Source organism: Pleurodeles waltl, chromosome 6 (genome assembly GCF_031143425.1).
Source record: "Pleurodeles waltl isolate 20211129_DDA chromosome 6, aPleWal1.hap1.20221129, whole genome shotgun sequence".
Lineage (NCBI taxonomy): Eukaryota > Metazoa > Chordata > Amphibia > Caudata > Salamandridae > Pleurodeles > Pleurodeles waltl.
The window spans coordinates 1,324,044,368-1,324,060,542 of NC_090445.1; the positions used below are offsets into that span (position 1 = coordinate 1,324,044,368).

General features: G+C 48.9%; 1 protein-coding gene across 1 annotated transcript in view; it reads right to left on the reverse strand.

Moving 5' to 3' along the window:
• The window catches only part of LOC138300824 (synaptotagmin-15-like), a 294,951-nt gene extending 279,005 nt beyond the window's left edge, over positions 1-15,946 (reverse strand). Inside the window, exon 1 of the mRNA XM_069240628.1 lies at positions 15,596-15,946. Within this exon, the coding sequence (XP_069096729.1) occupies positions 15,596-15,602 (7 nt within the window). The 5' untranslated portion in view covers positions 15,603-15,946. The remainder of the gene's footprint in view (positions 1-15,595) is intronic.
• Positions 15,947-16,175: the final 229 nt, after the last annotated feature.

A 16,175-nucleotide genomic window follows, 5' to 3' on the forward strand; every position in this document is an offset into this window, starting at 1 on the left:
GTATCAACATATCCCCAAATTTGAGCTCCAAAGAGCGCAGCAGTTTGGTTTTTACCACAGTAGACCTTCAAAGCAGGACTTATTGGGCCTGCTTATGGAACTATGGTAGACCTCAAAAGCTGGACTTATTGGGCCTGCTTATGGAATTGAAAGACTGGTTTGGATCTCTGAACTATGAGCCAATAACCTTTGCTGAGCTGTGACTCCCAGAAAAGCTTTTCAGACATCCTGAAACCCAGATAATCAAAGCTATGGACCTGCTCAGGGAGTTTTTCATCAACTTTAACAGTGCGGCGTCTAGATCTACCTTTCTCAAACACCATACATTTTGTCTTGGATACGTTAAGTTCCAAGCCCCTGGAAGCACAGAAAACCAATAACTTGACTAGTGACTTCTGCGGGCCTATAGGGGGTCTTGGAAATTAACAAAGAGTTGTCAGCAAATAACAGGACTGGGGTTTTTCTCCCATTCAAAACTGGTGAATCGTTCCTACAGTCTGCAAGATCATTTACCAACCCATTTATACACAAAGTGAATAATGTAGGGGCCAGGACGCACCCCTGGTGCAACCCCTGCTGTATGGGAATTCTGTTAGTTAACTCTCCGTGGGGTATCTAAGACACGGTGTACCATGGCGCTGAGTAGGGGGCAATATCGCCAAAATTCGTAAACAATGGCATGCCCCCTTTTAACACCTGCTCTGAGCAGGCTTAAAAGTGCAGAAAAACAGGACACATAGAAATCTCTTCGATTTCTTTGCCCCACTTTTTCAGCCCCCCTAATAGGGGAATGCCCCCTTTTGCATACATTATGCCTGGCGCAGGCATAATGTATCACAAAGGGTTTCAAAGTGGTGCAATGCATGTATTGCGCCACATTGTAAATATGGCGAGTGGAAAAGGCCATCTTAGCATTAAAAAAAATTATGCGAAGGAGGCACTAAAGTAGCGCTACGCCCTCTTAAATCAGGGCCCATGTTTCTCCAACCAGACCTGAGCGTAATTGTTTTCATGCGCTCTTGCTATCAAGGTTCCTAAATTGACAGTGGCTCCCCGTGGACATTGATTCACCAAACTTCCAGGGGTAGCAGAAGTGACATCACACCTTAATGACATCACGGGAAGTTAAATTATTTGACCTTTGACTCTGAATGACACCAGAAATTGGTATAACATGACCCGAAGACATTACAATAATTGTCATCACTAAGTACCATAACTGCATGATCCTATAACACAACATAGACAAATGTCCATCTTAGAAACCACCTACATTAGGGTGATTAGGGTGTTGACATGACCTTTGAAAGTGGAGGGAAGTTATAACTGCCTTGAATTGCTACAAGCCATGCCTCTTCTATGGGGTTGTGGGTGTTCTCCCCCTGAGAACGTGTTGAGATTATTGTGATCAAATACTGTATTTAAAAACACAATTTTCACATAATTCTGCTAAAAAACATAGGCTCTGAAAGGGCATTCATTCATATTCAAGTCCTTTCATGGTGTGCCAAGGCAATGAAACCTAACGCCAATGAGAAGACCCCTTTGTTTTTAGCTTGTGCTATGGGTGCCCTCACATGTCAAAGAATACCTCCTTATGCCAAAAACACGTATAGACACCTGCTCACAAACACACTCTCTTGCACACACACTCTCTCACCCACAAGCATGCACACAACATACATTTAAAAGCGTTTTTTTCAATTACATCAAATACAACTGGAGCTATCGTTACAGCTCTCGGTGTTCCATTTTATATTTCACTAATAGTGAATAATAAATTATTATTCGATATTGTTATAATAAAACGTGCAGAAAACAAGGATGGGGCACCGATGACCTTAAGAGCAAGCTGCCTCATTCTTTTTGGCACTGACTTTGCTACCTCTAAAGCCAGGGGTTGCAACTGCAGTGCCAGGGGTAGCAAATGGCAAGCAGAGGTCACAGCTGCGACCTCTGGTGACCTCTAAATGACCATGGGGCTCCCATCCCAATCAGTACATTTCATAGGATCTATCCGGGCACAAGATCAAAAGCTGCTCTCAGGTCAACAAATGCAACATACAATTTCTGATTGTTCAACAGCATGTACTTCCAATTTATTAGTGTAAACCTGAAAACTTGATCACATGTGCTAGTTTTAGCATGGAAGCCTGCTTGCAGAGGTTACAGGATACCATTTTCATCAGTCCAGGCCTGCAGTTTATCCAGTACTTGTCTAGCAAATATTTTTTGCAAATTGTCAATTAAGCTGATGGGACTGTAATTGGATCAGCTAGAAGCATCTACTTTCTTATACACTGCGACTATCTCCGCCCCCTTCCAGGACTCAGAGATTGCACCCCAGCAGCTACTGCATTTGTTAAAAGATGAATACATACGGTGCCCAGATTCGGGGTTCCAACTTGTACAAATCTCCAGATATATACTCTAAGCCTGGAGCTTTTCCTTAATAGCCATACAAGTGCCTTCTAGGCTTAAAAACAAAGGTAATGTTATTTTTGTCGGTGGGTATACTATAAGAAAAAGTACTTGATGCTAGAGACTGTGATGTGGGAACAATAGTTTCACTTTTGGCATATAGGGCCTCATTCCGATGCCGGAAGCAACGCCAACAGGCTGGCGGTGCTTCAGATGGCATTCTGACAGCGGCTGTAAAGCCGCGGTCTCCCAGCCGGGTCCGGCGGTTTCCCGCCGGATTTCCCCCGGCTGGGGGAATCCTCAAGCAGCGCCGCCATGGGGATTCCGACCCCCTTCCCGCCAGCCTGTTTCTGGCGGTTTTCACCGCCAGGAACAGGATGGCGGGAACGGGTGTCATGGGGCCCCTGGGGGCCCCTGCACTGCCCATGCCACTGGCATGGGCAGTGCAGGGGCCCCCTAACAGGGCCCCAGCAGGATTTTCACTGTCTGCTTAGCAGACAGTGAAAATTGCGACGGGTGCCACTGCACCCGTCGCACCCCTGCAACTCCGCCGGCTCCATTCGGAGCCGGCTTCCTTGTTGCAGGGTCTTTCCAGGTGGGCCGGCGGGCGCCCTTTTGGCGGTCGCCCGCCGGCCCAGCGGGAAAGTCGGAATGACCCCCGCTGTCTCTTGACCGCGGAGCGGTCTTCCGACGGGGTTACTTTGGCCCCCATAGTGTAGAGAAATAGTTCACCCACTTATCCGGCTGAATTTAAAAACATGGAGAGCTGACGCTAACTAGGCTTGCTTGTGAAACAAAAATGCAAAAAGATCGGTTGTCATTGGAGCTTACAGCTACCAACAGGTCCTGCCAATTTTTATCAGACCATTCAGTTTTCGCTTTGGCAATTGCAGTTTTTATGTCTGAGCCTTGTTGCTGATATCTCTAAGTGACTAAGTGACTGTATACTCTGATAGCCCTCTTGAGCTCGCTTTTTGCCAACTTGCACTCAGCACTGAACCATTTATGACCCTTCCCTGAGGCAGGTTTCTTTTGAGCTGCTTTCTTTTGAAATACATGTTGCAGCATTTTAAAACATCTACCATGGTTGACCACGATTGGTAAAAGAGCTAGGGAGGTAATTTCATACTCTCAAAGCAAGTGCAAGAACAAGTGATTGACCATAGAGTGCAATTCATGATCAACTAAAGCCCGGGGCCATGTGATTCTTCTGAAGTTGTTTGTCAAAATAGTGTCCTGGGCTATTGTACGACAAATAGACAAGACTCTTTTAAGGAAATCACCTGCCATGGATAAGAGCAGGGGGTTATGGTTACTGTCTAGTCGAAAAGCAATGTCCATTTCACTTAGTAGTGGCCAAAGTCTTACATCTAGCAGGATGTAATCTATAACACTTCTGCCCAATCCCCTCTTACAGGTAGGCTATCTGTGTCAGAATGGGCCCAGCCATTACAAGCCTTTAGGTTCCTCCCAACCACCAGAGATGCAAGCAGCTGAGCAGCATTAGAGAAAACATGTTGGGCTTTGCAAGACAAACTAGGGATCTCCCAGAGCTCATCTTCCTCCTCTGTCAGAGCATTAATTGGAGGAGGTGGCTTGAATGAAACATTTAAGTCCTGTGCAACCACAATGTTTGCCTGCTGCTAGTAAACCCCAATTAAATCATCTGGCATGGCCAATGTTAATAAGTCTGTGCCCGAGGAAACAGATCTAACATATGCTTTAAATACAATAAAATTTAGGCCTGAGGGAAAACTTGAACTGAAGACCCATTAAGTCAAGGGAATCTATTTTTAACTTCTTGTGGGCACAGGTGATTGCATATTTTACTAAGATTATCAAACCCCCAACCACTCTCACTGCTTTTTTCAGGGGACAGGCTTCAATGCTATTGGTGGAACAAACATAAACATATACTTTGCCCACAGCCCATGTCTCCTGGAAGACACATAAATAATTTTTCCAGATAAAGGTAGTCCAATCGGGATCGGAGTTTACAATTGATCCCTGCCGAGTTCCATGATATCATAGCCAAGCCATCCTACATAGCAGTGACTGTCTAATTTGTAGGTTTGGCAGTCCCCTCCGAGATCTGACAAGTAGTGTCCAAGATGGAAGAGGCTGTTCTTTGTTCTGTCTCTGAATTTTGAACCTCAGGCAGGGCATCAAGTGTGCAATGAACGGCAACAACAGTAGTATTAGCATGCTTGACCTTGTGATCTTGAGAGTCAAGTCAAAAAAAGATTTTCCTATGAAAACTAGGTGCTAACTATAACTATATAACTACCTACTGGTAACTGATATATATATATATATATATATATATATATATATATATATATATATATATATATATATATATATATATATATATATATATATATAGATAGATATCAATATATACACATACATATAATTTGCTGCACATGGCAGTAGATCTGCAGAGAAGTTTTATTACTGTCCCTTTAAATTCATAGCATACAGTAGATCTACAGAGAAATCCCAACTCTGTCCCATTATATGCACTGCAATCTACAGGAAGATCTACAGGAAGTGTTAGTATTGTAAAGTAAAATCAACTTTCATATGACCTTTAAACATTTGTACTATTAAAAAAAAAGGAGTGAATCAAATTCGGGTGGACTCGAACCATCGATGCTCATTGTGAAGGTGTGTGACCGTCACACTGAGCTATTTTTTTTTTTCTGACTTGTTTTTTTTAGCCCTTTATGGGTTATCTGGAACCACAGGTGTGCCCTTAAGGGCTCACCCACGGTGCCTACATGTTTTATTTTTAATATATATTCATTTTTTCAAAACTATGTTCTTTACGGGCTATGTAGGACCGAGGGGGAAGCCTCAAGGCCTCCCCCGTGGTTCCAATGCTTCAGCAACCAAGGAGCTTCTTTAAGTAGCAGCTCTGTGGTTGCTGAAGCAAACCTTTCATCTCTGTTCCCTGCATGCATTTCTGCGCGCAGGGAACACAGATATGCGTGCAGCGAACAGAGATGAAAGCTCCACTTTCTGACAGCGGGCCCTGTTTAACAGGTCGTGCTGTCAGAACCTGGAGAGTTTGCTGTGACTTTACTACAGCTTCAAAGATGCACCCAAGCCACAGCAAACAAATATGTTCCGGGGGTGGGCACCCTGGGACATAGCAGGAGCCAGCCGGGGGGGGGGAAGGAGGGGTTGTGGTCCCCAGGGCCATTCGTGGCTTCGTGGGCCCCCCTCCATAATTGAAGAAGGCCCAGGGAGGTGGTGCTCCCTGGGGCTTGGAGGTATGAAACGGACCCCCTTTGCATTATTTAGTATTAGTCCCAGGGAAGTGGTGTTCCATGGGGCTGCGGGGGGCTCAAGCAGCCACCATATATCCAATTTCTGAAATGCCACGGGGGAGGTCCCCATTGTTGTGGGGGCCCGTGTGGCCCCCTGCACCCAATTTCTTAAATGCCCCAGGAAGTGGTGGTCTCTTCCTGTGCTGCTCTCACTCAAATTTAATTATAGCCCTGAGGATGTGGTGGTCCCTGGGCTGTGGTGGAGGCCATTGGTCCTCCTCCATGCCATAAAAGTATTTTTGCCCCCGGGGGTGGTGGTCCTCAAGGTGCGGGGTGTTAGACCTGACATCCTTGGCGTGGTCTCCCATGTCTTTTTGCCTCTGCTTCCCATGTTTTGACTGTCTGCTGGAACCTGTTTTTGCTGTTTTGGTACGCTGGGCACTTCACCACTGCTGACCAGTGCTAAATTGCAAGTGCTCCTGTGTAAATTGTATGTGTAATTGTCTTATTCCTGATTGGGTTATTTGATTTACTAGTAAGTCCCTAGTAAAGTACACTAGAGGTGCCCAGGGCCTGTAAATCAAATGCTACTAGTGGGCCTGCAGCACTGGTTGTGCCACCCACTTCAGTAGCCTTGCAAACATGGCTCAGCCCTGCCACTGCAGTGTCTGTATGTGCAGTTGTAAGCTGCCAATTCGACTTGGCAAGTGTACCCACTTGCCAGGCCTAAACCTTCCCGTTTTCTACATGTAAGGCACCCCTAAGATAGGCCGTAGGTTGCCCCATGGGCAGGGTGCAGTGTATGTTAAAGGTGGGACATGTACTAATGTGTTTTACATGTCCTAACATTGAAAGACTGCTAAACTCAGCTTTCACTGTTGCAAGGCCTAACTCTCTCATAGGTTAACAGGGATGCTGCCTTTAAATATCATTAAAGTGCAGATTTCCTTTGGGAGCAGATCAAAATGAGGAGTTTGGGGTCTTAGAACTCACAATTTGAAAATACATCTTTTAGTGAAGGTGGTTTTTAGATTATTACTTTGCAATTGCCACTTTTAGAAAGTTAGCATTTTCTTACTTAACCCATTCTGTAACTCTGTCTGTTTGTGGATTCCCTATCAGAGTCAGACTGATAGTTGGGCTGATGTGAATTCCCTCTGGACAGTGAGACAAAGGGAGCTGGGGATTAGCCTGCTTATCCTTATGGGCCATCTGTGCTAGAGTGAACGTAAACATAAACGTAAACTTCGCACTTGTATAGCACACTACTCACCCGTTAGGGTCTCAAGGCACTGTACGCATACAACTGTGGAACACCGCCTGGATTTTCCCTGTAAGGTGGCCACTCCTGGGCAACCCCAGGGTGAAGCCAGGCATCTAAGCGCTGTCAGGGCCGTTGTGGGAGTAGAGGGAGTTGTGGTCGCTTACACCTGAATGGGCTGTGCCTGCCCTCTCACAATGCAGTCTCCAACCCCCTGGTGTGAGTCGGAGTCTGGCCTGGGCAAGGCAGGATCTTGTGAACAACAGAGACTTTCCTTTGAAGTTTTCTAACTTCAAAGGCAGAAAGGGGCTCAAAACCCCACATTTCCAGATTTCTTCAAGGATTCAAGAGGAACCTCTGCCAAGGAGAAGAGCTGAAGAGCTGAAGAGCCGAGGAGAAGTGCTGCCCCTGCCTGTGCTTTGTTGGGCTATCCTGCAGTTGTTGCTTCTGCCTGCGAATGGGGACAAAGGCTGGACTTTGTTGATCATTCCTGCTTGAGAAGCATCTCCAAGGGCCTGAGTTGAATTTGCCTCCCGTTGTTGAAGTCTCAAGGCCATCAAAGAATTCCTATGCCAGCACCTGGACTCTTCCTGCCCTGCCAAGTGGTGCCCCATCCAGACCCTGGGCTCTTGAAAGGTGAAGCTTGTGGAAAAGGATTGAAATCCACGCAAACATTTACGTTTCACCTGCATCGCGGCTGGAAGATCTACGCATCACGGCTGGAGAAACGACGTGCAACACCCGCTATCGGTTGCTGATAAAAAAGCAAACCCCACACAGCACGGTTTTCTGGCACCGTGCGACCGGATTTCAATGCAACATCGCTGGGCGTGAAAAATCAATGCAAAGCCTGCCTGGACCCAAGGTGCCCCACCCGGAAATCGACGCATTGCTCCCTTGCGAGGGAGAGAAGCGACGCATCGCCGACCCGACCAGAGAAGGAAACAACACACTGTCTCACTTGCGAGTAAGGAATCAACGCATTGCAGACTTTTCCTACTCATGCTCGCCTGGGCGGCTTTATTTTTGACTTGGGGGACTGGGGGTTCCCCTTGCTTCTGTAGGCAGGTCGCTCCCCGCTCCGCCGTCCGCGCCACCTCCTCTCCGTATTTTTCTTGTCTCCTTTACCCGCCGCTGCGTCCCCTGCGGCCCCTCCCGCCACCCCTCTCCTCCTCACCATCTTTTTCTTGTCTCCTTTACCTGCCGCTGCGTCCCATGCGGCCCCTCACGCCTCCCCCTCCTCCTCTCCATCTTTTTCTTGTCTCCTTTACCCGCCACTGCATCCCCGTGGCCCCTCCCACCTCCCCCCTCCTCCTCTCCATCTTTTTCTTGTCTCCTTTACCCGCCGCTTCGTCCCCTGCGGCCCCTCCCGCCTCCGCCCTCCTCCTCACTGTCTTTTTCTTGTCTCCTTTACCCGGCGCTGCATCCCCTGCGGCACCTCCCGCCTCCCCCCTCCTCCTCACCGTCTTTTTCTTGTCTCCTTTATCCACTGCTGCGTCCCCTGCGGCCCCTCCCGCCTCCCCCTCCTCCTCACTGTCTTTTCCTTTTCCATTTTCCCGCTGCTGCCTTCCCCTGCGGCCCCACCCCCCCAGCCTTCCCATTCGACAAGCCCTCCCTCCTCCCAGCTGCCACTCCCACCCTCCCCTCCTTTTATGGCAGCTGCAGCGCAGCCGCGCCACTGGCGGGCCTTTGCCTGTCTGCGCCTGTCCGCGCCAAGACCGCGCCCAGCGCCAGTCCCCCTGGCCCTCTCAGACACACCTACTCCCCCCTCACCCTCCACTCTCTCAACCCATTCCCCCACCCCACGTGCACCCCTTCTAGCCCCACACACACTCATGGCCCCTTCACCTGCCACACCTGTCATTTCTCCTGCTCCTCATCCCTCACACCACACACCAACCATAGCGACCCCACCTTCAACAAACACAACACCCTCAACGCAATACTCACCCGCTCTGCCCCCACCCCACCAACCAACCCCGCTGCACACCAGCCCACAACCAGAACACACCCCGCAACAACACCATCATGCACCACACCTACACCAACCACCACAACTACCTCAACTGCCTGCTCCTCAACACCCGCTCCCTTCACAAACATGCCATAGAACTCTGGGACCTCATCACATCACACTCACCTGACATCGCCTTCCTCACGGAAACCTGGACCAACCCCTCCTCGGAACCCGACATAGCCATCGCCACCCCCAAGGGATACAAACTCCAACGCAAAGACCGCCTCAACAGGCCAGGTGGTGGCATCGCCATCCTACACAGGGACACCATCAAAGTCACCACCAGCTCCCAAGACACTATCAACAACACAGAACACATGCACTTCCTGATCCACATCAACAACAACTCCACCCTCAGAGGTACATTAATCTACAGACCACCAGGACACGCCCGCCTTCTGCGACACCATCAACGCAATTTTCACCTCAAGCCAACTCATAGCCTACACCAACACCACCGAACTCCTCTGGACTGACCACCACTGCATCCACTTCTCCTTCACCAAACACCCCACACACCCCCATCAACACACCACACCCTACCGCATGTGGGACAAGATCCCCACAGAACGACTTAACTCCCAACTGGCCCACAACCCCCCCCACGCCAGTGACACCAAAACAGGAGCACACAACGTCTCCAAATGGATCACCACCTGCGCAGACACACTAGCCCCCCTCAGAAAACACATCGCCACCTGCAACATCAAGAACGCCCCATGGTTCACCCCTGAACTCCAAGACTCCAAGCGCAAATGCCGCCAAGCTGAGAAAATATGGCGACTAGAACCCTCTACAACCAACTTCTCCACCCTCAAAACCATCATTCGCACCCATCACCAACTCATACGCACCGCCAAAAGAGATCACTACAAGACACGCTTTGACAACAACTCTCAAAACAGCAAAGAACTCTTCACCATCATTAATGAACTTGACAAACCCAATGCCAGCAACATAGACCCCTCACACACACAGCCCCTATGTGACGCCCTTTCCAACCACTTCCTCCACAAAATCCTGGACATCCACAACAGGTTCATACCACTCACACCCACCACACACACCCCTCACTCACCCAATCCAACCCCCACTCTTGACCCCCACCACACTCTCCACCTAGACCCCCACCACACACGAAGAAACTGAAAAAAACATGAACTCCATCCACTCCAGATCCGACTCCTGCCCACATCGCATCTACAACAAAGACAGCCCAACCATAGCCCCCATACTCCACAACATAATCAACTCCTCTTTCGACTCCGCCACCTACCCAGACCCCTGGAAGCATGCGGAAATCAACGCTCTCCTAAAAAAAAACAAGCTGACCCGGAGATCCTCTCCAACTACCGCCCCATCTCCCTCCTCCCTTTCCCCGCCAATGTTGCCGAGAAACTAGTCAACGCCCGCCTATCCCACTTCCTCAAAGCAAACAACATTCTTGACCCCTCACAATCCGGGCTCCGCAAGAAACACAGCATGGAAACCGCCCTCATCGCATGCACTGACGACATCAGGACCAAAGTCGACAAAGGCGAGACCGTCGCACTCATCCTCCTAGACCTCTCTGCAGCCTTTGACACCGTCTACCACCACACACTCCGCACACGCCTCCACAACATAGGAATTCGCCACAAAGCCTTAGACTGTCTCACCTCCTTCCTCACCGACCGGACCCAGAGAGTCCGCCTTCCACCCTTCCACTCCAACACCACCAAGATCACCTGCGAAGTCCCCCAAGGGTCCTCCCTCAGCCCCACACTCTTCAACATCTACATGATCCCCCTAGCCAACATCCTCCGAGCACACGGAATCACTATCCTCTCCTAAGCAGATGACACCCAACTCATCCTCTCCCTCACCCGCAACCCCACCAACGCCAAAACCAACCTACACGCTGCTCTCCTCGACACTGCCAACTGGATGACCACTAACCACCTCAAGCTCAACTCCTACAAAACCGAGATCATCATCTTCGGCCCCACAAAACCACATGGGACGACTCCTGGTGGCCCACCGCCCTAGGCCCCGCACCCACCCCCGCAAACCACGCACGCAACCTCAGCATCATCCTGGACCCCTCCCTCTCCATGACACAGCAAATCAATGCTCTAACCTCCTCCTGCTTCCAGACACTCTGCACTCTAAAAAAATCCTTCAAATGGATTCCCCCAGAGACCAGGAAGACAGTCATCCACGCACTCATCAGCAGCAGACTTGACTACGGTAATGCCCTCTATGCCGGCACCACACTCAAACTCAAACGCAAACTCCAGAGAATCCAGAACACAGCTGCACGCCTCGTCCTTGGCCTCCCCCGCCACGAACGAATCTCACCACACCTCAAATCCCTTCACTGGCTCCCCATAGACAAGAGAATCACATTCAAGAGCCTCATCCACCCACACAAATCCCTCCACAACACTGGCACAACCTACCTCAACGAAAGAGTGAACTTCCACACTCCCACACGCAACCTCGGATCAGCCGTCCTCACCCTAGCCACAGTCCCCCGCATCCAATGCACCACCACAGGAGGCAGGTCCTTCTACTACCTCGCCCCCAAAACCTGCAACTCCCTCCCCACCAACCTTTGCAAAACCAAAGACCTCCTGCTCTTCAGAAAGAACATCAAGACATGGTTGTTCCAACAGTGACCCTCCCTGCCCCCCTCCGTGATTCCCCCCCCCAGCGCCTTGCGACCATCACGGGTGAGTAGCGCTCTCTATAAATTTTTTGATTGATTGACGCAAACCAAGTTCTTTGTGTCCCAACAGCATTCTCACTGTTTTATAAGGATTAAGGGGGTCATTCTGACCCTGGCGGTAATTACCGCCAGGGCGGAGGTTGGCGGTAGCACCGCCAACAGGCTGGCGGTGCACCGCCGGGCATTCTGACCGCGGCGGTACAGCCGCGGCCAGAAGCGGAAAGCCGGCGGTGTACCGCCGACTTTCCGCTGCCCACAAGCTGCGCCGCCATGGGGATTCTGACACCGCATACCGCCATCCTGTTCCTGGCGGTTCGCCCGCCGGGAACAGGATGGCGGTATGGGGTGCCGTGGGGCCCCTGGAGGCCCCTGCAGTGCCCATGCCAATGGCATGGGCACTGCAGGGGCCCCCATAAGAGGGCCCCACAAAGAATTTCAGTGTCTGGTTTGCAGACACTGAAATTTGCGACGGGTGCAACTGCACCCGTCGCACCTTCCCACTCCGCCGGCTCCATTCTGAGCCGGCGTCCTCGTGGGAAGGGTGTTTCCCACTGGGCTGGCGGGCGGACTTTCGGCGGTCGCCCGCCAGCACAGTGGGAAACCCAGAATGACCGCCGCGGTCTTTTGACCGCGGTACGGTCTTCTGGCGGTTCCCGCTTGGCGGGCGGCTACCGCCGCCCGCCAAGCTTAGAATCACCCCCTAAGACTCTTATTCTTTTTAAAATTCATATCTTAACTTGTGTATGTTGGATTTTTGTTGTTTTGGGCTTGTTTGATTTAGATAAATATTACCTATGTATCTAAACTGGTGTGGTGTCCATTTTGTAGTGTTTTCGCGGTATTACTGGGTGTGTTGGTACAAATACTTTACACATTGCTTCTGAAGTTAAGCCTGCCTGCTTGTACCAAGCTACCTAGTGGGTGAGCGGGGATTAACTGAGGGTGATTCTTCTTTACCCTGACTAGAGTGAGGGTCCTTGCTTGAACAGGGGGAAACCTGACTGTCAACCAAAGACCCCATTCCAAACAGGGGGCTGTGCGGCACTAGGCTCATATTTCATTGCTTGCCCTGGGGATGTGGTGGTCCCCGGGGCATAGGGGGCCAGAAGGCCCCCCTATTAAAAAGAAAAGAGTGCCCCAGTCCCGGGGGCTTATTTAAAAAAAAACACGGGAACCCCATCGTACTTTTTTAAATGACAAATATATTTGCCTTTTTAAATGTGCTGAAACATCTCATTCTAAATATATCATACATCAAAGCCTAAAAAACTCTATCTCTCTCCCTCTGACTCTCTTTCTCTCTCTCACTCTCTTTCAATCTCTTTCTCCCACTCACACACACACAGACACTTATGCACCCACTCACATATCCACTCAGACATTCATGCACCCACTCAGAGATCCACTCAGACCTTTCTGCACACACTCACAGCCCGAGTCAGACCCTCACGCACCCACTCACAGACCCACTCAGATAGTTACGCACCCACCCACAGATCCACTCAGACTATCATGCACCCACTCACAAACCCACTGACAATCTCATACACCCACTCACAGACACACACACACTGACACACCTACTAAAACACTGATATATGCACTCTCACACCCAGACAGACACTCTCAAAACCACTCTCACCCCCAGATAACCCTTTTACACCTATTCTCAATCCCAGAGAGGCCGTGGCAAACTCCCGCTGCACATAGCATGGAGCTGGGTGGTTGGCTGCAGGGTCTGTCTGCAGGCCAGGTCTTGCGGGCAGCCTCTGGTGTGCATGGATGAAGCACATGCATAGTGCAGGATTAGATACTTATAGGGTGTTGGCCAGCCAGGACCTGTTGCCAACCGCTCCATGCACGGCCACGCAAGGCAGTGGTTGGATTAACGTATAATAATGAAAATTAATATACGTTAAAAAAACATCGAAATTTCCTGAAAAAAACAAAGGTTGCAGGAACGTTATAGTTAGGAAATATAATTTAAAAAGAAACATAGAAATTCTCTTTAAAAAACCAAAGGTTACAGGGACGTTATAGTCAGGCTAACATTTTAAATGTACAACACCACAGAAATTCACCAGTTATTGTTAAATTTATCTCAAGTAACTGTAACTTGTGCCCTAAGGTAAATGTAACTCACGCCCTCGCCTTGCACTGCTAATTACATCACAATTTACAGCACACATGACATCTTTAATAACATCATTGATAATATTAATGTAATATTTGCAGTATAGTTATCTTAGGGCACGAGTTATAGTTATGTGAGGTAACTCTAACTATAACTGGTGAATTTCTATGGTTTTGTACATTTAAAATGTGAGCCTAACTATAAAGCCCATGCAACCTTTATTATTTTAAGAGAATATATATATAATAAATATTATATATATATATATATATATATATACACCAACTTTGTCCATATGTGCTGTATCTTTGTATTTCTGTTTTTCATACCTTGCTAAACACTTCTACAGGTGCCTTCAGGAGCTCTAAACTGCCCCAGTTTGGAAACATGAACCACATTTCTCAGCTATCCGATTCACTAATGGGGGCCACTTTTATTTTGGTCCTGGGACCTATTTTCTCTTCCAGTCCGACCATGGTACGCTCACGTTTTGCAGCTAGCAATCATGATTGAGAACCTTTACCGAGAAGTACCGGTACTCTCCCATTAAACGTGAAGCTGCCACGTTGAGAAGTGCCAGCAAGGTGCTGCAGAGGCACGTCAGTACTGTCCCATTAAATGTGTGCCAGAGGGCAGATCAACAGAGAGGCTGCGGTACTTTCCCATTAAATGTATAGCAGGGGGTAGATCTGCAGAGAAGTTTCATTACTGTCCCTTTAAATTCATAGCAAACGGTATATCGACAGAGAAGTCCAAACACTGTTCCATTATATGCACAGCACAGGGTAGATCTACAGGGAAGTGTTAGTACTGTCACAGTAATGCACAGCAGAGGATAGATCTACAGGGAAGTGTCAGTACTGTCACATTAATGCACAGCGGAGGATAGATCTACGGAGACGTTCCAGTACTGTCCCATTAAATGTATAGCAGACGGCAGATCTAGAGATAAGTGCCAGCCCTGTCACGTTAAATATACAGCAGATGGTAGAACTGCAAAGAAGTCCCAGTACTGTCTCATTAAACGTACAGGAGACAGCAGATCCACTGAGAAGTTCCAGTCCTGTCCCATTACCTGTATAGCATATAGCAGATCTACAGAGAAGTCCCCGTAAGGTCCCCTTAAATGTATAGCAGACAATAGATCTACAGAGAAGTCCGAACACTGTCCCATTAGATGTATGGCAGAAAGTTGATCTGCAGAGAAGTTTCAGTACTGTCCCATTAAATGTACAGCAGACGGTAGATCTATGGAGCAGTCCTAGCACTGTCCCATTAAACGTATAGCAGAAGGTTGATCTATATAGCAAATGGTAAATCTACAGAGAAGTCCCCGTTCTGTGCCAATAAATGCACAGCAGACCCTAGATCCACAGAGAAGGTCCAGTACCGCCCCATTAAATATACAGCAGACGGAAGAACTGTAAAGAAGTTCCAGTACTGTCCCATTAAATGAACAACAGACGGTAGATCCATAGAGAAGCTCCAGTACTGTCCCGTTAAATGTATTGCAGACGTGAAACCCACAAATACTTCCCAAGTAATGTCCCATTAAAACACAGTTGATCTGTTAAAAAGACACTGCACGGTCTGCTTGCCGGTAGAGCAGACCTGTCGAAAAACGAAAGGACGGTATTAGGAATCTAGTGCCGGTAACCAGAATCCAACTGTCCGTGCATAAGTGACCCCTAATAATGCACACTAATTAACGAATGTTCACATAGTTCAAAAGCATGGAAACAACAGAGCTATACCAAAGAGGAACCCTGGGACTTACCAGCCATGACGCGCCTTTGCTCCCTAATGGGAGCCCTCAGATAGAAGAGCGAGCTTGCACCATTTTCTGCAGCGAGACGCTTATTCTAGCCTTCCAGAGCAGGGAGCCAGCTGTGTGTGGAAGTGGCAGCAAAGTTCCCCTCAGCTCGTGGCGTGAGAGCTTCTCTTGCGGAGAGAGGCTGCTGGCACCCTTCCCTGCCCGGGCCACCTGCTACTTCCAGCATCCTAGGCTTCGGATGCAGTAGCAGGACAGAGGTGGACATAACCGGCAGAGGAACAATTAATAGTTAATTAATCCCGTGTATTCGCTCACATCCTGTGGCTTCTGTCCCTCATGAGTGATGTTTGCTTCTCATAGAGTCTGAAGTGCTTTCACTGATTTAGAAGGGGCCTAGTAGGGCGGAGGGGTCACCTGTCGATCGGCTGAACTCTGTCTCCCTCTTGTGGCGTAAAAAGGTTGTCGTTGCCTGGTTCTGTTCTCATTCACATAACATCAACATTTCTTGCATTGTATCAAATACAATTTCCTCAGAGACGGCTTTCATTGGTGCAGTCTATTGGCACCCGGCCACAGGCGTCTA